The sequence below is a fragment of the Tigriopus californicus genome, chromosome 10 (assembly GCF_007210705.1).
Source record: "Tigriopus californicus strain San Diego chromosome 10, Tcal_SD_v2.1, whole genome shotgun sequence".
Taxonomy (NCBI): Eukaryota; Metazoa; Arthropoda; class Copepoda; order Harpacticoida; family Harpacticidae; genus Tigriopus; species Tigriopus californicus.
The window spans coordinates 7,902,942-7,926,754 of NC_081449.1; the positions used below are offsets into that span (position 1 = coordinate 7,902,942).

General features: G+C 44.2%; 7 protein-coding genes across 9 annotated transcripts; 4 read left to right on the forward strand and 3 right to left on the reverse strand.

Annotated features, from left to right (window-relative positions):
* Window positions 1–5,765: 5,765 nt before the first annotated feature.
* On the forward strand, window positions 5,766–8,053 carry LOC131889678 (carboxypeptidase A2-like). The gene has a single exon (XM_059238829.1). The coding sequence runs from the start codon at window positions 5,884–5,886 to the stop codon at window positions 7,519–7,521; it is 1,638 nt and encodes a 545-aa protein (XP_059094812.1). The 5' UTR covers window positions 5,766–5,883; the 3' UTR covers window positions 7,522–8,053.
* A 201-nt stretch (window positions 8,054–8,254) lies between these two features.
* On the forward strand, window positions 8,255–10,030 carry LOC131889680 (SET and MYND domain-containing protein DDB_G0273591-like; the record flags this gene model as incomplete). The annotated part of the gene is given in 2 exon segments (XM_059238830.1): window positions 8,255–8,986; window positions 9,051–10,030. Coding segments are annotated over 2 exon segments (1,587 nt in total). The 3' UTR covers window positions 9,931–10,030.
* On the reverse strand, window positions 9,993–11,795 carry LOC131889458 (extended synaptotagmin-1-like). Its single transcript, XM_059238563.1, has one exon. It carries the CDS (start codon window positions 11,793–11,795, stop codon window positions 9,993–9,995), a length of 1,803 nt encoding a protein of 600 aa, XP_059094546.1.
* Window positions 11,796–11,799: 4 nt separating this feature from the next.
* LOC131889681 (general transcription factor 3C polypeptide 5-like) lies at window positions 11,800–13,599 on the reverse strand. Its single transcript, XM_059238831.1, has one exon. The coding sequence runs from the start codon at window positions 13,519–13,521 to the stop codon at window positions 11,962–11,964; it is 1,560 nt and encodes a 519-aa protein (XP_059094814.1). The 5' UTR covers window positions 13,522–13,599; the 3' UTR covers window positions 11,800–11,961.
* Window positions 13,600–13,833: 234 nt separating this feature from the next.
* LOC131889682 (uncharacterized) lies at window positions 13,834–15,130 on the forward strand. Of its 2 annotated transcripts, XM_059238833.1 has the most exons (3): window positions 13,834–14,564; window positions 14,641–14,701; window positions 14,780–15,130. In XM_059238833.1, exons 1-3 carry the CDS (start codon window positions 13,950–13,952, stop codon window positions 14,959–14,961), a joined length of 858 nt encoding a protein of 285 aa, XP_059094816.1. In that variant the 5' UTR covers window positions 13,834–13,949; the 3' UTR covers window positions 14,962–15,130. The 2 variants fall into 2 exon arrangements, with proteins under 2 accessions (XP_059094816.1, XP_059094815.1); XM_059238832.1 differs by having other exon boundaries at window positions 13,844–14,564; window positions 14,641–15,130.
* A 2,495-nt stretch (window positions 15,131–17,625) lies between these two features.
* Window positions 17,626–20,472, forward strand: LOC131889677 (kinesin-associated protein 3-like). Its single transcript, XM_059238828.1, has 2 exons — window positions 17,626–19,824; window positions 19,919–20,472. The coding sequence occupies exons 1-2, from the start codon at window positions 17,671–17,673 to the stop codon at window positions 20,387–20,389; spliced, it is 2,625 nt and encodes an 874-aa protein (XP_059094811.1). The 5' UTR covers window positions 17,626–17,670; the 3' UTR covers window positions 20,390–20,472.
* A 910-nt stretch (window positions 20,473–21,382) lies between these two features.
* Window positions 21,383–23,400, reverse strand: LOC131889683 (uncharacterized). Of its 2 annotated transcripts, none has more exons than XM_059238836.1 (5): window positions 23,152–23,400; window positions 22,941–23,076; window positions 22,788–22,849; window positions 22,071–22,314; window positions 21,383–21,995 (listed from the first exon to the last, which is right to left on the reverse strand). In XM_059238836.1, exons 1-5 carry the CDS (start codon window positions 23,158–23,160, stop codon window positions 21,922–21,924), a joined length of 525 nt encoding a protein of 174 aa, XP_059094819.1. In that variant the 5' UTR covers window positions 23,161–23,400; the 3' UTR covers window positions 21,383–21,921. The 2 variants fall into 2 exon arrangements, with proteins under 2 accessions (XP_059094819.1, XP_059094818.1); XM_059238835.1 differs by having other exon boundaries at window positions 23,139–23,396.
* Between the last annotated feature and the right edge of the window lie 413 nt (window positions 23,401–23,813).

The following is a 23,813-nucleotide window of genomic DNA, read 5'->3' on the forward strand; positions in this document are numbered from 1 at the left end:
AAGAACGAGAGCAAACTAAATGCGTCTGTTCTCAGCGAGCTCCAAAACAGGAATGAATTCTAGTTATGGTTTTCTAGGGTCAGAAGTTATTTCAAGTATTTTAAGCGCCTTGTTTGAAGCACATACCATCAATGGTTACCAAACATATTGATCACATATTTTGTTCAATAGCTATGCCAATAATTGACATTTAAAAATTTCAGCACCAATAGTTTAGGCCTAACATGGTGGGAAAGGTTTGGTGATCACCAAAAGTGGCGTTTCCTTGCTCTAGTGTACTCGGACGAGCCTATCCATTTGAAAGTGGATAAAGCTCTTCAAATGTGTGGTTGGATGTATTGCACGTTTAAGCCCTGAGATAGCATCACAATGCTAACTCTGTACAAGGCAATTGTTTGGCCACATCTTGAATATGCTTCACCCATTTGGGCTTCAAATAGTTCTGCAGGTTTGAAAAAGGTTGAGCAAGTCAATCGATGTTTCATTAGGAACATCACAGGAATCAGAGAGCTCTCATATTGGGAGAGACAAAAAGAGTTGGGACTGTACAAGGATGGCTCTACCCTGGACACATAATCACCCTAAAAATCAACAGCTGCAAGACATTGAAAGGGCTAAATTTGAAGCAACTGTGCTCTGACCCCACAAAATCTGAGGTGAAATCTGCTTATAAATCATTGTGTGTGACTTCTGCTCAATGACCCACCCTTGGGTTGACCTCACTACCATTTTGTCAAACCATTTCAAGAAGTTGGCCAACCTGACCCGTCCCCTCACACTGGATTAGAGCCATTGAAGATATAAAATCCAATATCCTCTGATTGTCTGTTCTACATTTGAAACATTGTATCTGAAGATCCAGACAGGATTCAAAACTGAAGAGAAAGGCATGAATGATCCTTCATTAGTGACAACGTTTCCCCAACTGTGACCCAAGCAGCCTTACTTTTTGCAGCCCAGAGACCGTCCATCCTTATTTTTCCAGGACTTGGCCATCCAAAGACACAAGACCTGTCATCAGGACTTGTGAATGCAAGCAACCTAGGGAGCCTGATACAGATTCATTAAAACTGAGAAAGAGGTTGACCAGCCTAAACAAGTTGAGATTATTGACATATGATTGGGCACGCAGTCATTGTTTGTGAGTGAGTGTCGCTCAGCTTGGCTGCCTGTGAATTTGTGTAATAGAATGTCAATGGTGTATTTCCTTCCAAAGTGTTGTCCCTTGCTCTTGTATTTGACAAATGATGTGACTGATAAGCCAAATTTGTTTGCTCTCAGATTACTGACCAAGATGAATCATTTCATTGGCCATCATTGCCCACACTGTAAACGGCGTTTCTGATACACAGAGAGAGCATTAAGAGTTTCTACAACTGCTCTAAAAAGCCAGTGGGAATTCCAACTTTATCCCAAGACGGACATCAGCAACCTGTTTCCAACTTGAGACCCCCAAGTAGTGGACCCATACTCCCATTTTCTATTAACTAAAGTGAAGTGTTTGTAATTAGGCCTTGGGACCCCATTCCATAACTAAACTGTATAGTTGTTGGCCTGCATGGTGACTTGGCCTGTAACCACATCAATCATAATGTTCTTCAGAAAAGTGGAAGAAATGAAGAAAACTAAAAAAATAATCAGTTTACCCTTGATACATATTAAATTCATATTAATGATGGGTCTGAAATTTGTGTTGTTTGGTCTTTTGATTATGAAATGCATTTGAAAAAACCCATTGAGTTACCTCTTTTCAAATGTATCATATATATTTCTGTCATCCTTCAGAAGTAATAAGGTGCAAGAGCTTTGCAACAAAAAACTTCTCACTGAGCACTTTTATCTCATTGTTCAAAAGGACTCTTAGTTGTTAAACCAATACAAACTATATATCATGACACTTCTTAGATTATATTTTTAATGGCTAAAAGCTTGTGTACCAGCGAAAAGTAGCTAATTTTTGGTTCAAGTAATCACCATAAATAGAATGGTGGTAAAAAGGGAGGAATTAAACATTAGGCTATTTCACATTTCTGGGTATTTCATACATTATACACCCAGTTTGATAACAACATATCACCAGACAAGGTGATAAAAATAACAGTGATAAACCTTAATGATCTGAATACCAAGGTTTTAACAAAACTCAAACGTTTTTTGATCTACTGAGGGGCTAGTACACATTGCCCTTTTGTTGTCTGCCCTCTGTGTTGAAACCGAGAGTTCAGTCTATCTATGATACTGGATATATCTAACAGAACTGTCGCAATCGATGAGGAGAATCCCAAACCAACCAATCACAGACCTCCTTTCCTATGCAATTGAATGCTGTTCGAAATATAGACAACTTGCCGTTTCCGGTTAGGCATTCGGGAGAGCAACGTTACGAAGCGTACACGCGACTTATTTCTCTCCGGTAATTATACTCTTGCCTTAGATCATCTGAAGGCATTAGGTACACTGATAGAATAGGGGTAATCGTGACACTCTGGGAACTGTCCACCTCCATGTATAGAGAACTCCTTGGACTGTACAACGTTCAGCGGAGATACAAAAAGTATCTGATACTGAAAATTTCCAATAGCATTCATGCACTTCGTTCCAACCCTGGTTTTAGGGTCAATTCTAGTGAGGCTGATTGTGCGTTTGGAGAGCACCTTCAAGCCCTCAAGAATCCAGGCTAGTTCGAACAATGAAGTCCAACTCTCTTCTTTCTCGGGTTCCTTCATTGCTTAATTTGCTCCCCTCTAATATTCGTAGGGAATACGGAGGCACGGTTGATCCGGTGGCATCTTTCAAGTCAGACTTGGATAAATTTTGAAGTGGCATTCCAGATCCACCTTACCGGAATAATCGCGAAGACCGAATAAAGAAAAATTGTATTTGATAGATGAGTGGTATGGAAGGAGGATCCCAAGTTACCGGATTACTCTCCCGTCAATGTTGACAACAGGCTCAGTCAATTTCGTTCAAGCCGTGTTCGCGTGGACTGTACGTTTTCCCTTTCTAATCTCGTCTCTGCGTCCCTTACCCGCTTTCCGACCAAAGATCGCAATCATTCACTTGTGGTCATTGACGTGGCTTTATTTCTTTCTAAAAGACAAAATTAGGTTTGGTAATAATATGAAATAAGTTAAAAGAAGGTTTTTCCATGCACGAACCAGCAGATCTCTTCCACATGGGCGTTTTGTTCGGGATCCCATCTCACTCACTCAGTGGTGGCTGGGGCTTTTTTCTTGTGTGTCTTTTTTGCTCGTCTCGGGTTCATATCTGAGCACGAGATACTAGTTCGGGTCGGCCATGAGAGCAAACTCTCGGCTCAATTGCACATACACTCTACACCTCGGTTTTTCTTCTCTTCAAGCCGGTTTGATCAGCACCGGTATCAGCACAAAATTTAACCTGCTTTTAGATCTTATTGGTGAGACATGAACGTTGACTTGATTGGGAGTGGAACACGGCGACAGTGAAAAAGCAGCCCGTAGTTTCACGGAGCCAATTCGCGGCATTGACAGCGGAGAGGCCCTGGTAGGAGGTCTGGATCAACATACTTCGACCAATGTCCTCTATGGTGGCAAGATCGCCACCGACTACTCATGGTAGGACAAATATCAATTGGATGGGTTGGAAGGCCGCAAAACGTCCAGAAAGAGAACGATTTGGATAAAACCAGGGCTGCGGCATTCCCACAATAAAGACTCTTGAGTTGGTCGGTGTCGCTGAGGCAACGAAATCAGCGTGGCATAATTATTCCACAATGAACACCATTGAACAAAAGTCCGTCAATTGGTGTCCTCCTCCAACATAGGGGGTCGTTTGAAATCGAGTTTGGGAACGCCTGGAGAGGAGTTGATCCTTGTGGCAGGGCTATCATCTTCAAACGAGTTTGATGATTGATCAAAATCTTGACGAAATCCCCTAACTTTGATTTGAGTTTTGTCAAAAAAATCCTCTTGAACGTCTAATTCCCGGTCACAATCATGATCATTGGCCGCAGAATGGCACATCATGACCGCTTCGGCATCGTGGTATGCAATCCGTGGTATTGATCGTCGCCCTCCACGAATGAGTCAATAGCGTCAAGTGTTGCATGCCTAGCTATCGTGGCGAGACCCTTGTGGCCTTTTCGAGAAGCGTTCAAATCTAGAAGTTCCTCCCTACTCGCCATACCGGACAAATCAAAATTTCGACAGGGAAACAAGGCTCAAAACAACAATATTTGTTAACACACAAACATTTGGGAGCCTAAATCGCTTCAATGACCATATCCAGTACTGATGTGAAGCAAGCACCGACAGGGCAAGTAGTCCGGTGCTTAACTTGCCCAAGCAGGAACTTGCCCCAACTTGGGTTTGTACACAGACGGGGAAAATGGTGTGGCCAAATTTACGCAAGAAATTCTATATCAGGGCAAATTAAATTAGCTTATACAAGAAAAGCAATAATGTGCACCAACAATGACGCTGCAACGTGGCTTTGGTTCAATAACTGGTTTGTTTCTGACAATCTGACTTGAACTATGAACAAAAATTCCTTATTTTGCGGTTTTCCTCAGCTAACCGTCAGGGCTCCTTACATTATTAGCGGATCCCTGCTTGGGTTAAGCTTGCCCAAGTTCTAGTACTTGGGCAAGCTTTGCTTGTAAACAAGTAGAACTTGGGTGTCTGTGATGACTTGTTACTTGCCCTTTTCCCATCAGTAATATCCAGATAGACTAAATCCAATTCCATCCATGGGTACGGGGGAAAATCACCGCGAAACGACAATCGAATAACCCAAATGGCTCGATGACACCATGGAAAACGACGGGATGATCACAGGATTACCATGGGTGATTGAAAAGCAAATCCAACAGGAAGAACATAATCGACCCAATTGTCGACCAGCGACGAATGTCCAACCGATTGTGACCCACAAGGAAGATCGCAATCGCAAGTAGGTTACACCTCCACGGGCAGATGGGCAACCGACTGCCCCACGGAATAATCGCAAAGACCGAATAAGATAAAATTTTATTTCATAGATTACCGAGTGGTATGGAAGGAGGTCTTTATAGGAAGACGTACATTACCGGAATGAGAATGACGTGGACAAAGAAGAATGGAGAACTAGATAAATGATCGGAAATGTGTAAGGATACATATACGCAATCTATATCACAATCATTCCACCTGCATTCAAGGACTAGCTCGGTCTGCCAATTCAAAATCATTCGTAGACCAAATATCATATAAAAATTGAAGGGTAATAAATAGACGAATTAAAACCTTTCATTTTAATAGTCCTGGGGATTACATTCCCTTTAGGGGTTAGGAAAGACCGTGCAAACCCAAACAATAATCGGCTGCATGTATCCATTCCATAGGTAGTGAAAAGTATTGGGTTTTTTAATGCCTTCTGCAAGTACATATTTTTCTTGAGAAATCATATCAAAATTATTTGGTACCTTGAAAATTGTCTTTTTGGGTTTGGGTACTTCCATAAAAACATGATCCAGCATTATTACTATTGCAATTGAGTACAAGTTACAACGCACCAATAACATTCAGGTATTCCCATTAAGGCGATGCAAGGTGAGCTTTTTTAAGGAGCTAGACTTCATTCCCATTCATTTTGTAACGTGACATTGACTCTGAAAAAGAGTTGATTGGTTGGCATTCGGTGCACCTTAAAATTGGTTGACCTCCCTCTCCCGCTTATCGTCTCAAAGCGCTCTACCCACGAACACTCGGTCATACCACGCAAGGAAAGCGTTGGTCAAGGTGAAATGATCGGCAACCATCATTGCCCTGTCTGAATTGGAACTGGATTTCTAGTTCTAAGCCTCGGTTAGAGGTCAAAAGGCATAAATTGAAGAGGGTCTTCCGATAAAACCACTCACTTACCATGAGGATGTCTTTGAGCCAACATATATTTCATTTTACGATCCTGGGGGCCCTTTGGGGGGCCTTAGTCTTGTCTAAAAGTCTCGAAGTGACAGAAAAAAACGAGGATAAGAAAGAAGCCAAGTTCAGTTTCATGAACTACAAGTTGGTGGATGTCATTCCTAAAGATCAGAACCAATTGAAAGACCTCCGAACACTCGAGTCCATCAACGTGGTGGGTGTTGATTTTTGGGCTGAACCTGCCCAGGTGGACCAAACCATAAGTTTGTCAGTCGAACCCGAGGTCTATAAAACCTTGGAAAATTTCCTCGACCAACGAAATATTCAACACAACACGAAAGTGACCAACCTGCAAGAGCTGATCGACGATGAAATGAAAAGCATCCTCAAAGAAGACTTGGATGATTTTGGTTACCGGGATCCCAGCTTGTCTTACTATGACGCCAAGAGCTACAACCGCTTGAACCAGATCACGACCCACCTCCGTGAAATTCAAAAGCAGGATGATAGCCAATCCATGAGCATTTCCTCAATTGGAACCACCTTTGAAGGACGCCCAATTGAGATGGTGACATTGTCCAGATCCGAAGACTCAGCCAAAACAGATAAGCCCATCATCTGGATGGATTGTGGAATCCATAGTCGAGAATGGGTTTCGCCTTCGTTTTGTATTTTCACGATCAAAGAGCTTCTGGCTGAGGGGGAAGCTGGACTTTTGAGGAAATTTGACTTCTTCATCGTTCCCGTGGCGAATCCGGATGGTTATGTCTATTCCTGGGACGTTAATCGAATGTGGCGAAAGAATCGACGAACCCCAGCAGCCATGATGCTCAGAAGCGGGGATGATCAAGTTTCAGTGGAAATACAAAAGACGAGAAGATCCTTGGAGGTCATTGATTACAATTTGGACGAAGAGTTAGGCATTGAAGGGGGCTTTCTGAGCACGGAGGCCGAGACCAAGTTCACCAAAGACAACATCTCATTGAAGCAATTCTGGCCAGGATCAGTTTTTCCTGGCTTTCCCCAAGCACCCCAATCAGGTGGATTTCCCTCTTGGGGTGGATCCGGAAATCAATGGTCGCAATCAGTTCAATCCAATCCAAAATGTACAGGAGTCGATCCAAACCGCAATTTCGATATTGCATGGGCAAAAGTCGGATCATCGAACTCAATATGCCAGGACACTTTCCATGGGCCCAAGGCGTTTTCAGAGGCAGAAACAGTGGCCATTCGAGACATTATTCTGAATACTCAAACAAGTGGACGTGAGTTTGCCTCTTTTCTTTCCGTTCATGCATATTCGCAATTCTGGATGTCTCCCTATGGTTTTAAGAAAATTCGCTCAAGTGACTACTTTGATCAATCTCGAGTTATGAAGAAAGCTGTGGAAGCTTTGAGGCAAGTTTATGGCACATCCTTCCAACATGGTCCCATAAACGAAGTGATTTATCTGGCTTCTGGAAGTAGCGTGGATTGGGCTTATGAGAAGGCTGGAATCAATTATTCTTATGCATTGGAATTGCGGGACCAGGGAAAATATGGGTTTCTTCTCCCAGTGGATCAAATTGAGCCCACAAACACAGAAACGTATGCCGGCTTGAAAGCCATGGGTTGGGAGATTGCCAAGGAATACTCATGAAGGGCAATTATCTGTTCAATTCTCGTGATTATGATGGTATTCGATTCTGTGAATGTTGATACAAAAAGGATAAACTCAAATTAGAATGTTACCAGTTCACATTCGGCTTCGGACTTGCACATTCAACCACTCTAGTTTTAAAAGTAACCTTTTTTGTAATTTGGGTGCTAGGGTGGGAGTGATGAACCTAGCCCGGCCAGCAAAGCTAGCCATCCCATCGTCCATTTCCAAATTCCGTTTAGGCAGATTCATGTCTGGTATCAGTTTTTGGTTCGCCCTCTGTGGGTGTGGTTAGCGTCTAAAAGTTACCTTTGAGATAGGTGGGGGAGGAGTTTCTGAACGGGAGACCTCTCTTATTATAGGAAATTGTGTTAACCACTGTGCTACGCGACACTATTGTAATCTTAATCCGTTTTTTTTTTTATTTTTGAGGAATGACTAAAGTCTTGCAAATATGAATTAGCATTTCATCATTAAAGTTGTTTGTTGATACATTGTCAAGTCTCAAACCCATCAACATCTACTTTTCTCTTGAAAATAAAGGGCAATTTGCCCCCTTTCTGTAGTCGCTGAAATTCTCTTGTGCTTCTCTTGTTCATCATGACTAGCGACATGTGGTTCAAAGAAAGAGAAAGCCTGTTCTTGGCATCCGTTCCGTTGTTTACTGAGACCACATACATGCAGGTCGCATCCTAGCAGTAAATAGTAGTCTTCCTTGACTCGCTTCAAAAGTAAACTTCCAGATACCTTTTACAAACATGTCTGAAGACTTCGTCCAAAAAGTTTTTGACCTCATCAGTCTTGAACGCAATCCGAGATTGTGGCAAAGCTCCAATGACAACCTAACCATGGCCAGGTTGGAACTTCTGTTCCAATTCCCGCAAACAAGGTTCGAAAACCAACTTGGAAGACTCAAATCGCCCATTGATAAAAATGAGGCATTAGCTCAAGCATGCTTCTCCAAAGCGCAACAAGAATCATCTCTGGTCAAGAAATTGGCTCTTTTAAATCAAGCAGTGCTCTTCGCCCATAGTAGACAGTTGGAAGAAGTTCTAAAAGTTCGAATCCAATGCCTCCAAGACTCTGGACATTCAAAGGCGGCTTCCAACGACCTCACCATAATGAAAGTCCTCAATGTGTCCATACTAGACTCAAAAGAGCCTGGCATTAACGAATGTGCTCTCGAGCGCGAAAAAGATAATCACCAATTCCGATTCAAGAATTCCGTTCAGATTGAACACAATTTAGAAGAAGGCCGATTCTTGAGAGCCTCCAGAGACATCGAACCCGGTGAGTTGATCGGGGAAGATGCTCCGGTGTTCAAGATTTTGAATCAAGAAAGTGTCAAACACTTTTGTTGGCATTGCCTCATGCGACTTGTCGCTCCCATTCCGTGCGAACATTGTTCTGGGATTGGATTCTGCTCACTTCCTTGCAGAATTGCGGCCCAATCGTCCTATCATAGGTAAGGGTGCCTAAAGTGATCATAGTTGGTAATATCCAATTTAAAAGATAATAACTTGTTCTAGGTTTGAGTGTGGTCGAACGGATTTACTCTACAAAAGCAATATCGGAGTTTGGATTCTGGCAGCTAGAGCTCTGGGATCGATGCCAGATCTAGTAACCGAGTCCAAAGAGAATCTCCCTCGAGTTTGGCAAAGCGTTCTCAACATGGAGAGTCACGAAGGGTCTGATCAATACTCGGCCCCAGAGCTCATGAAAGAGGCCTTGGTGGCAGTTTTCCTCACACGTTTCTTAGAGCAAGGGAATTTTTCTCACTCCTGCTTCTCATCCTCGCATCAAGGTGCACAGAGTGGTTGTTTGAAGGTGGCGAATGTGATGCATAAGATTATGCGAGTTATTCGATTCAACTGCCACGAAATATTGGCCAAGCAAGAGGGTCAAGCCCACCCCAAGAAGATTGGTTTTGGGATAAATCCATCCCTAGCCCTGATTAATCATTCGTGCGATTCAAACTATGGACGCGTATGGTCCAGCGATCAGCAAAAGGTATTGGCTTTTGCTACCAGACCGATAAAAATGGGTCAACAGATTTGTGACGTCTACTCTGGAGTGTTTTCCAAGAGTTCAAAACAGGAGCGTCGAGAGGTTCACGATCGCTATCATTTCCAATGCCAATGTGAACCATGTTTGGAGGATTGGCCAGTCCTGGAACATTTACCCAAGGGGGTTCATAATTTGCCAAAGCAGAACTACCACGAGGGAGTGACAACTCAACAATTAAAGATTCTGGCCTCTCTTTTGAAGCGAGTAAAGCAACGTCCAATGGAGATTTCGACCTTGAAAGAAGCCCTTGTTTTAGCTCACGAATGCCTAAAACCGCCCCATTTAGTGTTGGTTCAACTTGAAGAATCGCTGCACGCAGCTTTGTGGCAATCGAATTTTTAATGACCTTGAGAAAATCAAAGGATTTTTTGTACTTTAAACTCTAAGCCGTAGTCGGTTCAAAATCAATTGTTGGCTAGAGAATAAAGCTTTGCTTTCAGAATACATTTGTACAGCCCCTCTTGCGAGTCCATAGTGATCACTTGCTTGATCCCTTGGAACTCGTACACTCGCATGGCTCTCTTACCCATGGTTTTGTGCATCTCTTTTTCAAGCTTCTTCCCATTACGAGGATCTTCTACAGAGATCAAAACGTTCTTTACAGTTCGAAGTCCCCGCTTGCTTCGGCTGAAGACCCCTGAACTTGCGTCAAAATCCACTAAAGACAATTCGATGGTGTCTCGAAGAACGTCATGGATGGGAATGACGAATTCCTCTGAGAACTCCCAATTTTCTGATATCTCTCCCATCGACGATGCCACTGGATCTCTTCCGGATGCTTGAATGATCATCATTGGACGAAATGAGTGGCTCATTTGCACCTCATGTAAGAGCAAAACCAACACTGCTTGACTCCAGTCAGGACAGATTTGACAAGTGCCTGACCAAGAGGAGGAGTTGGTCAAAATCTTGTGGAAGGGAAAGTTCCGCAATTTATGAACCGATAATGATATCTTGAGCATCCCCTTTCCACCACTGTGAAGGTTAATCCACTTCTCCACACCCTCTTGGTCTAGGATCGCACACAGGTCTAGGTTCATGAATCCAAGATCGTCGTCCTCATGACAGAATCCCCAATCGAAGTCTTTAACCACGAATTTGAGCTCCTCCTTATCGTGGAGGTCCTTACCTGTTACAGGAAACTCGCACTGAAAGTTCCAAACAGGATTCAGGGATCTCCGGATTTTGTGGGAGGCATGGTATTTGGATCCAAGACGAACCACGCAATATGGATCAGCCAAGCCCATCCAAGGACAAATCAACGGACAATCACTGACTTTCAGGGATTTTCCTTTTTCTATCTCCACTCGGAGCAACGCTATGGGAATTCGTTGCATTTGAAGGTGGTCGCAAATCACTTTCGGATCGACCAGCATGGGGAAGATTAGCTTCCGAGGTTGAATAACGAAAGAGCCCAAAATGTGAAGTATCGCATGGACGATTCGCTTCACGAAGGTCAGGTTCAAACATCTGAGAAGGTATTGGAATTCCCAATCCATGGCAATTTGCCTTTTCAATGAGATTTCAAGTTGGCCAACGAGTTTGAAATCTTTTAGCATTGGAGAAAATCGGAAGATTAAAGGAGCGGCCAATCTGAACCGCTTTAAGCCGAACTTCATCGACCCTCCAATCCAAGTCTCCACTTTTGGATGAAGGTCAACCGCCAGCCCAAGGTCAAAGGTAAGAGACTCGTAGCCATGGTTCAACAGATTAACCTCGGATGTGGAACATCGAATGAACGTGAGAATGGGAGGAATTTCTCCGGGATCGAAGTGGATGAGAAAGGCATGGACGTTGAAATGTCTAAAGAGTCGTAGTTTGTTCAAGAAACCGTGAAAGAGGTCTCTCTCGACGATTTTGCTCACATCATCCAGAGCAAAAGGTCTCAAACTGTTGGTCCAAAAACGCTCCAGAATATTATTGACCCATCCTACCGTTTCTGAATCTGGCTCGCAAGCAAAAGCCGGATTCACATCCAACGCATCTTCACAAGGCTCGGTGATGTTCGAGAAAATCACTTTTCGAAGCGGAAGCAAAAATCTTGACCAATCTTGAAGGATGATCCATACCAAAATGATGGGAAGAACGGTTCCAAAGAGCCAATGTGAGAATATAATGGAAATCAGACCACCCAAGTAAGGCAACCAAACAATGTTCTGACTGGCATGATCTGAGAATTCGCCGAAGGCTCCCTGAAACAATCTCATCACACTCAAGGCAAATCGATTTTGTATTGCTTTGAACGATCGCAAGAATGAATTCAACTATAGCATAGAACCTGGGACGAGATAGGAATGTTTGAGACGAAGCCCGGAAAGCGATCGTGGGTTTCAAAAGTGCCTTAAGAAGTCATTTAAGGAACACCAACTTGGTTCAATCGTCGTCAGAGTCGGACAACCGCGTATCCTCATCATCGTCGTCGTCATCGTCATCGGAAGAGTCACCCAAGTTGAAGGCGGCACTTTTTCCATTATCCTCTTGAGTTTGCTCCTCATCGCGTTGTTGAACAATGACCTCATTGATGGCTTTGGTGAGGATATCCCTTAGCCTTTGATCCGTTCCAGGGACAAACCATCCATTCCTCTCGTCACATTTGGGGTTGGGGCCGGGCTTTAAGCTCGACTGGATCACTTGTTGAGCTTCTTCTAATAGAAGATCTTTGAACTGGTAAAACATTTGTCGATAAGGAGGGATCCGACCTTTGCGAAAAATATACACATCGGCCTTGGCATCTTTGTCAGCTTCGGACCTCTCATTGGCCACGTTCGTGACCGAAATTGGAGGCGTGGACTCTTTGCCCTTTCCGTCACCAGTCACAACAATGTTACTGAATGAATCGCGATCAATCAGGGATGTTTTGGGCTTGGACCAATTCATGGCCTTATAGGGCAACAAATAGTTGGCATAGCTCCGCTTAGCCTTGACCCGATGGCGAGCCCCGGCATGTAAACGAACCCGATAGTCCATGGTTTGAAATTGGGCCGCTTCCACCACCTTTCGCGGGTCATAACCGAACCGAACCCACTGGTTCCGCCATGGCCCCGTGGTGAAGTAATAGGCAATAGCCGGCAAAATATACTTCAGCCGATCCGGCATGATGCCCGTGATAGCGTGCAAGGCATTTTTCGACCACACGGGTTGCTCTTCGAAGCGCTGAATGACCACATCTTGGTCCCCATGCGATATAAATTTGACCTTGAGTTGATTGGCGGCAAAGTCTCGAGCTCGTTGCGGCACCTCGTCCATGTCGTACGTGATGAAAATCGCGTGATGGGATCGGCGTTGTCGGGTGCGACCGATTATGTTGTAGGGCGTATCCAAGGAGGTTTTATCGGCGGCCGCCTCCCGCCTAAACTGATAGTCTTGGGGTACATCCATGCGGGAAAAGGCCGCTGGTGGGAGAAACAAGGGCGAATCCTGACTCAACCACGCCGAATCGACGAGTTTATCAAAGAACACGCTCTCATAAATGGACTCGTAGCCCGACCCGTTCCGGGCCTTTCGCATGGGGAGATATTGAAAGTCACACAAGTTACTGAACTTGAACTTGACATCCACCGATCCCATGACTTTCACGTCGTACTTATACTCCTCGGTTGGATCCGACACTCCAGAATCTGCCGGTTGAAGAGACGGGTTTGGAGGTGGGTGGGGCTTCTTTTTCCTCTTCCATCGCTTGACCTTGAGAATCATGCCCGTGTCTACGGTTCGTTCGCCACAAGTGGGTTTGCAGGAGATATCGTCGGGTCGGAATCGCAACTCCAATCGCCGATTGGGCTCTTCCACCACTTCGGCGATGGTGTTGAGGCCTCCCAAGGTGGCAATCATGGTGTCCACGTTCTGCACCACTCCGGGATATTCGACGCAGATCAAGGAAGGCAAACCCGCCTCCGGCGATCTGGGATCCGCTGGGTCACCAATGCCTGAGGCCATTGCAATAACGAACTGAAGTAAGACCCAATCACATATGTTGAAGATTTCAAGCTAAAACAAATCATAACAAGCCTGTCGTCAAGAACAAAATGGAGAGATTTGGCTTACCGATGCATAAGGATCGAAGTCCTGAATTTTGTCAATTAGAGAAGATGGTAGGGGTGATATCATTAGGAAGCTTTTGAAATTTTGTAGATTCAAAGACTAACTTTTGGTGTTTTCTTTTTCTTAGTCTTGAATCACCTGAATTTTCATTTCCTGGTGAGTCTCTGTAATTTTCATTTCAAGGATTAGTTCATATCTGAGCGCAAGTTCATATTCCTCCAGACAGAACCTCTCGCTCTCTTTCTTGTGCTCAATTTTGTTCTCGATTGATTAGTTCATTTCAGATTGGCCGATGTTGATAGATAGACCGTGTCGACATCGCTATGGAAGTGCTGACTCCGTTATGCTCTCCGATGAATCTAAGACCGGGGCCGGTGTTCGACTTCACGCTGACCCGCACTCCGGAAGAAATGGCCTTGTACGATCGATTCGGTGAGGCCTACCAACAACGAGTCGAAACCTTTTCGCCGTGTTCGCAACTCCATCTCAAGCGTTTGATCGCCTATGAAGTGCCCAACCATCCTCGAGTCATGTTTCGAAACCACGGCGATGTCGAAGGATTGATGGCTTGCTCGGAAGTCGATCTACCGCCCACTCCGGGCATTTCCTCCCAAATAGCCACACCCAAGTCTCCGGGTCGAATAACACCGCGATCGCTCAAACCCAGTGAGAATTCCAGGCTTCTGTCCTCGCCTCAAGTCCCCCCTGCTTGGGGGAAAGGTTCGAGCAAGAAGGCGGGCACTATTCCCCCCAATGTACTGTTGAACGTAAAACCCATGGCAATGTTGTCGGCCATCAAAAATCGGAAGGTGGTGAAGAAACTGCGGTTTGATACGGGAGCTAACCAAATTCGGAAAATATCCAAGTCCTATTCGGATTGTCTGGAGCAATTGGGCTGCCCTGATCCCACCTTCCAACCCACTCTTCCTCAGCAGCCGGTGAGTTCAAGCGCTTTAAAAGTCAATCTTCGAACTCCGTAGAATTAATCGTTGGATGCGCCATTTTCCGTTCCAGCTCTCTTCCTCCAAATTAACATCACATTCCTACCGACGAGTGCGCAAAGTCCGTCGGATATCCAAATCTTTGGCCGACTTGTCAAGGTTCTCCGATAACACAATTATGAGCGTAACGGATAGTAACAACAACAATTCGGCCAATTATGATAATCACCAGAGTCGTCACGATGGTCCTCCTGACGATGGTCCTCCTGACGATGCAGGTCCAGCCAAGGACAGAGGTATGATCAAGCGTTCCATGCGTTCCAGAATACCGAGGTTGAAACCCAATTTCATGGAGGGATTGAAAAAAATTGCCGTAGACGACCGAAATCATTAACACATTAGCATTGGTTCATGAGCCCGACCAATAACTGACGCGATTACCCAATCGGAAGATTTATTTTGTTCATAACTGACTTGATAATATCTGTATATGAGACTGTATCTTGATCCCATAAATAGATCACGAGTCTGCCAACAAAGCTAAGGGAGGTTTGAAAGACGTAGGAGAGTGGTTCATCCTCGAAAGGCCAAAACGAATGTGACACATGGTCTCAACTAATTGCGGCTTTGAATGGTGGCATTTCCGCCTAAAGGCGTGTAGTTGAGCGAAAATCTGGTCAATTTGGCAACAGAACAAGGGGACGGTCAGCATTCGAATCACGCCCGCAGATAACAGGCTCAAGGGATGCTTTTCTGAACCATCCCCGAACATGTGGACCTCGAACCAGAATGCAGCGGTATTTGTCGTGTTCTTCCACGATAACATCTTGAGCAATTTGTCCTTTTCTTCGAGTTGGTCCAGAATGGTTTCGTCTTGGGAGAAGAAGGGGGACACCAAATGATCACGAAGTAAAGGGCGATTGAGAAAATTTGGCATTATGAAATGATCTAAGACCGTGATAACGGGAATCGCATCTTTCAAGATGAGCTGCATTCCCACGAAGAGATCGCGAACAAAGTTAGCACATCGTGTGCGAATTTGGAGAGCGTTTCTGGGAGAGATCTTGAACTTGGCGACATGCTCGTCAAATTGATGGCCGAGCTCCATCTTGTCATTGTCGACACTGTTTCCAACTTCGTGCACGTCGACTTCAAATAGCTCTTGAAGAGTTTTGTCTTGGTGTTTCTCGTCCAAGACCAAAGCGGCTAACGATAAAAAAAATTCTTCCGCTTGGAGGGCAATTTTGGAATTCTGACTCACGTTGGTCCTAAAGAGTTTCTTGAAGCGGCTAATTTCTAGGAACAAAGGTTGAACTGTGGAGACATACACCAACGTTGCGGGTTGAACCATGATGTTGTGCAGCATCTCTGAAGCATAACAATTCTCCTCTTTAGCTACTTTGAGAAAGTGCTCTTCCAATCTCTTCCATGAAGTCACCAAGTTAGTGACGAAATCCACAATCACTGACCACTGCATTGGTCTGGGCGGAATCAATGCTAGAGGTTTCTTCTTCTTCGTCATCATCATCACATTTCCATTGACTTGAGGGATCCCCATTGAGCTTCCTCCCGTCGTGTCATTTTCGTCTTTATTGGTTAGACCGTGTAAGATTTCGTCGTCCTCTTCATCCTCTGTAACCATGTGTACGCTCCAAAAGCCCAATTTGTCAATCAAATCGGCATGAGCCAATTGTCTTTCGTAGTCCTTGGCAAACCAATTCCAGATCTCTCTGAGCAAATAACCGATCTCCCTGGGGAAATTCCGCTTCACTGACTTATCTATAGCTTGCGCCAAGGTGGAAAACGAGCACCGCCAATGAACCACATCTGGGCATTCCTGACGAATAATGGATAGGAACTCTTCGTGGTGGTCTTCGAGTTCACTCAACCCGTCTGACACAATTCCGAATAATTGGTGCTGGCTCAAATCCCAATCCCTTAAAAGTTTTAAAACCCCGGATGCTAGGCCATTGACATCTTTGACACTGACACAGCCCAGATACGTATTCACGATCTCGTTGTAGTCTGCCGAGCAATATCGAATCAGAACGGCCAACTGACCACTCAGGGAGACATGGCGACTATCATCGAGGACCAAAACGTACGGCACGTCCACGAGACTTTGCTTCAATGCGCTCTTCATATGCGGTGCTATCACACATTCGGCCAGAGTGCGACATTGTTCCCCACTCATGAGGAACACCTGGTCCGTGAAACTCGAGTTCAGAATTGAGCAGATCTCGTCTGTGCCTTGAAATTGAGTGTGTACTGCTGAAAATAGGGCAATCTTCCACTCCAATTCGCCTTTCTTAACCACGGTTTTCATCCAAGGCTGAACAATGGATGCATTTCTCTCCTCTTCTTCTTGCTGTCTTTGGATGTGTTCGGCATTTTCCAGATGTCGTTTCGTGTTTCCATGAATCTTTAGTTGGTCCAGATTGGGTTCCAGCACAATCTTGCACACCCGACAAATGGCATTGAGACCATTTCGGGTTTGACCCAACCAACCCATACACTCAGGCAGATCCTCCCACCATTTTAAGCAACGGTTTCGCGACAAATTGGGCATGGACTCAATCGCAATCTTGGCGCTACTGGTGCCATTCAATGTTTTCATAACCTTCTGGTGCTTGGCGCTCTTGGCATGTCGTCGAATGTCGGTCAGATGAGGTCGGATAATTACTTTGCATTGTGTACATAAGCCCCCTTGGGCGTTGGGAGCCTCGGTCAGCCATCCTTTACACAGGGGCAGTTTCTCCCAATCGCTCCGATAGTAGCGAAGATGCAGACCCATGGCCCTATTTTCCCCTTGGCCATCCAATGCCATGATGGACGGAATCGAAGTTCTGAAATAAAGTTTATGGCGACATAAGCAAATAGTGTGGGTAGACATATACAAAATAGTGTGAAAGAATCTCGCCCAAATCCCCCTATTAGTGGTCACTTCCAAAGGGAGTATGGTTCATTTTGATCTCGATATACAGCAACACCCAGTATCAGTGAGAAAAGGTCTGGCTGGATCAGAACCTGAATTACTGATATTTCGAATACGTTATTAATCTACCTTGAGGGATTCTGGAACTGTTTTGAGCCAAAAACGTGGATGGCGCACGAATTTCTGATCCTAAGTGACCAGATGCGTTCAGAACAAGGAAGCCACTCTGGCCAGAAAAAAATTGACTTTGACATTTCGGCGGAATTTTATCACGAATTGTCAGCGCACCCTCGCTCTTTCGCCGAATTAAGGGTTGGCAATTGTTCCACACCGTTGGGGGGGACTTTCTCTCCGTGCTCTCTTGGAGGCGAATCGATAAGAGAGTTCACTTTAGTCGTGTCAACATGGAATACCGATCTGTGGAAACATTCGTACCTTAAAACTTGCACACAAAGAGAGCTCAAGTACCATCGGAAAACCATGGACGGAGACGCGAAATATTTGAAACGCAAAGTCAAAGCTGGAAGTCTGGATGTGCATCCCATTGAGAAAGCCTTGGTGGTGAACTATGAGTTGGAGGCCACTATTCTGGGTGAATTAGGTGATCCTATGCTGGGTGAACGAAAAGAATGTCAAAAGATCATTCGATTGAAGAGCTTGAATCAAGCCACGGACATTTCCACTTTAGCCAAGGAGGTGATTGGCAAATGTAAACTCATCCACCCGTCCAAAGTCGCCGAAGTGGAGCAACTCTTATACTACCTACAAAATCGGAAAGAGAAGATACCGTTGAATCGATCCGGATCCACGACGACCGATGACGATGATCCGAACATTCGAATCGGCTCGGCCTCTTCCCATCGATATTCACCCGTTTCCAATCAGTTCGAGCATGAGATCGCCAACATCAACAACTTGGACGAATACATTGAGCTCTTGTACGAGGAAGGTCTGGCTAAGATCAAGGGATCCCACATGATTCTCCAACTAGCTCGCAATCCAGATAACTTGGAGGAACTATCCCAAAATGAGACCCTCTTGGGAGCCGTGTCGCGGGTTTTGCGTGAGGAGTGGAAAGTGAGCATTGATCTCACCACGAACATCATCTACACGTTCTTCTGCTTCTCGACCTTCTCTCAATTTCATCCGGTTATCAGTCACTATAAGATCGGCTCCTTGGTCATGGACATTGTCGAGTATGAGATCAATCGCTATCAGCAATGGCTCGACGAGAAGAACCGAAAGAAACGTCGAGGAAGCAGCAACTCTGAAAATGAAGAGCTAGAAAAACGCTTTGAGGCTTTCAGGGCCAAGCAAGAACAAACCCTCCGGGTCTCGTTCTACTTGCTTCTCAACTTGGCTGAGGATATCAAGGTAGAGGAGAAAATGAGGAAAAAACGGATCATCTACCTCCTGGCCTCAGTGCTAAATCGGAGCAACGAAGAGCTGCTCATCCTGGTCATCTCGTTCCTGAAGAAGCTCTCTGTTTACACAGAAAATAACGATGAGATGAAGCAATACAGTGTCATCGAAAAAATCGTTCCATTGGTCACATCGGACAACTCAGACTTGGTCAATGCCGTGGCACGATTGCTTCTCAATCTGTCTTTTGATCTGGAGCATCGCGCCAAAATGGTCCGCGTGGGAATGCTTCCAAAGCTGGTCCAACTCCTGAACGATGACCGCAACCAGAATCCGGTTTGTTGCGTCCTATATCATCTTAGCATGGACGATAAAGTGAAAAGTATGTTCACTTACACGGACTGTATCCCAATAGTGATGCGTCTAATCCTCGAGACCACAGAAGAGCATGTGGATCTCGAGGTCATGGCTTTGGCCATCAATTTGGCCGCAAATAAACGCAATGCCCAACTGATTTGTGAGGGGCATGGCTTGAGAGTGCTGATGCAACGCGCGTTTCATTACCAAGATGCCTTGATCATGAAAATGATTCGAAACATTTCCCAACACGAGGGAATGACCAAGACGTTATTCATCGAGTTCATTGGTGATATTGCTGATGCCGTCCAAAGGGCCAGTTCCGACGAGTTCCGAGTCGAGTGCGTCGGAATTCTGGGCAATCTAACCATTCCAGATTTGGACTACGAAAGGATGCTAACCGAATACAATCTGATTCCATGGATGAAATCAAAACTATTGCCCGGCAAAGGCGAGGATGATCTGGTCCTAGAAATTGTGGTACTCATGGGAACGTGTGCTACAGATTCGTCGGCGGCTCAATTCTTGTGCAAATCCGGCCTCATGAACTCGCTCATCGAATTGCTCAAAGCCAAACAAGAGGACGACGAAATTGTTCTCCAGGTATGTGATCAATCCCAAAAGAGGTCCATTAGTGCGCATGTGCCCTGTGTAAGTACATGTCTGTACGTACATGTATGTTTTGCCCTACTTTCAGGTGGTGTATCTGTTCCATCTGGTTTGTACTCATGAGAACACGAGGACGTTTGTCATTCAAGAAACAGATGCAGTGGCCTATTTGATTGATCTGATGCACGATAAGAATCCCCAAGTGCAAAAGGTATGCGATGCCACCCTAGATATCATCTCTCAGATCGATGAACAATGGGCTGAGCGAGTCCAGAGGGAAAAGTTTCAGTTCCACAACGCCCAATGGTTGGAAGTCATTCAAGCGCAAGGAGGAGTTCAAGATCAGAATCCGATCGACGAGTTCGAGCAATTGGTTCAAGATTCCGAAGACTTGGACATCATGCCTGAGCCTCTGAGGCCAGATCACATGATTCAAGGCATGGCTGACCTCGACTTGTGGTCGTCCTCTTCCGAATATCCAGATGAAGAGGAGAGCGTGATTCCGTCTTTGGAAAAGCATCGACCAGCCTCAGCCCGGAAAGGAAGGCCAAGAATTTAAGCCCACTTCAATTCAGACCCTGAATTAGCAATAGACAATTGAGACGTCAGAACATCAAACAATAAACCGCATCATAGACTGTGTCTATACGAGTACAGTTATGAATGAAATTTCTCTTCGGGGTCGAATGCAGAGTTTTGAGGGGTCAGTTTAAGCCCTTTCGTTTACTGCATATTTGAAGCTCTTCTCTTCTCACTTTTCATCTCATTTTTTTTTTTTTTTACAAAAAGACGCTCGTCTTTGAGCGGATGAATGATTGATGATTTTCGGTCTAAGCTGGCATGGTGTTTGTTTAGCTGACAAGAGTTCTTTTCAATTTTCGAGCCAGAACCCAGAATAGATCCAATTTTCATGTCGGCCTTGGTGTGATTACCAGCGTCGTCTTCGTTGGCGTTGGCGTTGGTGGTCGTGGTACTGGTGTTGGTGGTGATGGCTGAGATGGCGGGGGTGATGGGTTGGTCCTCGAATCCCTTTCCGGTCTCCTTGTTTCATCTCGTTCCAATTTGAAAGGCCGGGGAGGAACAGGAACAGTTAGTGGCCCCCAAAGTTGGGCGCAACGGGCCGAATACCGTGGTAACAAGAAGAAATGGTACCATTAATCTTCTCCTGAGGCGCAGTGTTTATTTCCCGCCAAAATTCGTTTGGAAATCGGTGATGGTGGTTGTAGCTTTCTTTCACTCTTGGAGCCGTTCCAAAAGAAATTGGGGGACAAGAAAGGAACGTGTGAAAAAGTGAATTCCAAGACCGACCAACCGACCGACCAACCGACCGACCTATTCCCCACTTATTGCTTGGATCCCCCTAGCTCCCCTCTTGACTACGTACGATGTACGACCGACCTACTACGTAGATACAGTAGGCGGTCGATCTTGAGCCGAGAGTGGAACGACAATATTTCTCAATTGAATTGCTCGCTCAGAGTGGCACAGCCGAGTCGTGAAAACCATTGGCGGCGTCTCACTCAGCTCCAAAGGAGTCTTGACTCATAAATCATCAGAAAAGGACTGGGACAAATTTATTAGCATTCTCCTGGAACTTTCCACCCCCTGATTGTATTCATTCATCGTTGATCTCGAGATCACATTGTTGCGAAACGGACCGTCTCTGGCTGGCTCTTTTATACATGCCAATCCACTAATACTTGTAGAACATGTGCCATACCAAAAACTGAGCAATGGACCAATAATTTGTAGCTTGCCAGGTCTGGCTGTTGTGGTGACTGGTTACTGGTTACTCAGAGAACGTTCGTGCGAGCAGCTAAATAATTGCAACTGTAATGCCGAGAGGTTCTTCAACATCAGCAATACTGAGGAAAGTTCCCATTAATATTCATAGAGTAGTAGTAGTAGTATCATTACGTTTTTCCCCTCATCAAACCACTAAATTGGTCTCTCCCCCTGTAGTAAGGAGGTGGTTGTAATATTCTTGCTATGAATTGTAACAAAGCTTCATGTTCTGTCCAAAGAGGCGAACAGAAAAGCATAGATATACAAATGTAGTATTTTAATTGATAGCACCGTTCCCCTATAGGCCTAGGCATCAGATGGCTGCTTGGGATCCTCAAAGCTTTCGTTGGACATGCTTTGCATTTCTGTACTCAGAGATCCTATAAATATACCGAAAAAAAATCTCAATAGACGTCGATACTTTTGAAGAAATGTCTTCCCCACGAATTCCTTACCAGTCGATGTGTATCGGCCCGAACGGTCCAGTTTCTTTTTCTCCTTTAGATAAAAATAGCACGAATACACACTTTGAATCATATAGACCACGAATATGTGACAAAGTACGGCAAAAATAAGCTTTGGCACGTGAATTCCATAATAGCGTCTGGGATGCACCACTCGGAATAAGATGACGACGAAAAATGACACCATTTCAACAATAGTAATGACGATCCAAGGAAAAATGAAAGAGGTCGATTGCTGTAAGATAAGGAAGTCATTCAATCAATGATCCATTCATGACCAACATAACGCACATCTTCAAATAAGCCTCTTCAATCTCCGATTTATTCATAGGTCCAACCTGCTTTTGAGCACATTTAGGGAAAGATTCATTTCAATGTATCAATATTTCACGCAATGTAGTTATCGGCAGGTTCATATTCTGTCCTTGTTTTTCGATAACGCAGAAGCCCTCGCCTCTCCCTCAAGAACGTTTAGATGAAAAATATGGAACTATGGATTGCTCAAAGAACTCCACATGGTTATAATTCCAAAGTATGTAAATCAATCATGTTATCAAAACGTCTTGAAAAAACTCTTTGCCGGACAATAATTCACAAAAGTACAAAACAAATGCTATGCATTCAACAATTTTTCTACGAAAAACAAAAATCAAAATTCATTGGTTTTCGTCATATATTAGCACTGTAAATCGAATAATTCATTCCTACCTTTTTCAATCCATGGATCAGTAAAAGAGATGCAATAAGTATCGAAAGGCCTCCCAAAAACACTGGAAGTACGAATATTATGATTGAACTGAAGAGCCAAATTTTGGGTGGAGATAATGATTTATCTTTTTTATATTTATAAATAAAACTTACTTTCCAAGGCAACTTCGTCGTGCTCGTTCAGAAGGACTTGTTGCATTTTTGGTTCCAGTTTGTCAAAGTTGTGGATATAATCGTGCGAGTTAATCATCCGGTATATTGCAACAATGGTGACAAAAAACGATCCGAGCTGGAAGATAGAGAATTGTGTGAGGTCGGTTACCAAACACTAAAACTCATCATAGAACTCACACATTGTCCATACCCAAAGCATAAAGTTTGCTTCAGCAATGAAGATCCGCAAAGTCCTTTTCTTAGTAAGAATCTACTCATATTCAATCACAATCAAAACCTTCACTCCGACAAAAGAATCCACTCGTGCTAAACAAATGATTACGGCAACTGATGTATAGGGCCCGGAATTTGAATTACAGACTTGTAATTCATATTGTTTTAGGATTCCAATCCTAACCATTCTATGAGGAGGTTTAATTGTTTTGTTATGTATGTTATGCATTGGTATGGATGTCACCTGACTTTCAGATCGTAAAATAATCCATTTGAAAGGAAATACTGACTGGCATTTTGTTTTCAAATCTACACCTTTATTCGCAATGCCCTTTAATGGAAATGTATTGATTTCCTATCTATCCACAGTGGTTGAAATGCCTTTTTAAGTTTTGATGAAAATACACAAACACGTCTTGGTATATTTCTAGCTCGCAAGACCAAATGGGAACAATTTTGATTATTTGCTTTATGGAATTCTAACTCAGATTAACAGCTAACATTCCTAAAAAGAATAAAAACTGTAATATTTCAAAATCTCCTGCATGTACGCACAATACCCTACACTCTTTTCATCTTTTGATGCGTGAATGGGTGATCAATAAACAATAAACAAAACAATAAAGAATATCATTAGCT

What these genes read in the sequence shown, in the direction of transcription:
- LOC131889678 (XM_059238829.1), top strand. Translation starts at nt 5,884, where the DNA reads ATGAGGATGTCTTTGAGCCAACATATATTTCATTTTACGATCCTGGGG.
- LOC131889458 (XM_059238563.1), bottom strand. Translation starts at nt 11,795, where the DNA reads ATGAGATTGTTTCAGGGAGCCTTCGGCGAATTCTCAGATCATGCCAGT.
- LOC131889681 (XM_059238831.1), bottom strand. Translation starts at nt 13,521, where the DNA reads ATGGCCTCAGGCATTGGTGACCCAGCGGATCCCAGATCGCCGGAGGCG.
- LOC131889682 (XM_059238832.1), top strand. Translation starts at nt 13,950, where the DNA reads ATGGAAGTGCTGACTCCGTTATGCTCTCCGATGAATCTAAGACCGGGG. An exon ending in CCACTCTTCCTCAGCAGCCG is followed by an intron (nt 14,565 to 14,640) that starts GTGAGTTCAAGC and finishes TTTCCGTTCCAG; the next exon opens with CTCTCTTCCTCCAAATTAAC.
- LOC131889677 (XM_059238828.1), top strand. Translation starts at nt 17,671, where the DNA reads ATGGCGCACGAATTTCTGATCCTAAGTGACCAGATGCGTTCAGAACAA. An exon ending in ACGACGAAATTGTTCTCCAG is followed by an intron (nt 19,825 to 19,918) that starts GTATGTGATCAA and finishes CCCTACTTTCAG; the next exon opens with GTGGTGTATCTGTTCCATCT.
- LOC131889683 (XM_059238835.1), bottom strand. Translation starts at nt 23,219, where the DNA reads ATGAGTAGATTCTTACTAAGAAAAGGACTTTGCGGATCTTCATTGCTG. An exon ending in GCTTTGGGTATGGACAATGT is followed by an intron (nt 23,077 to 23,138) that starts GTGAGTTCTATG and finishes TCTATCTTCCAG; the next exon opens with CTCGGATCGTTTTTTGTCAC. An exon ending in GGGCCGATACACATCGACTG is followed by an intron (nt 21,996 to 22,070) that starts GTAAGGAATTCG and finishes GTATATTTATAG; the next exon opens with GATCTCTGAGTACAGAAATG.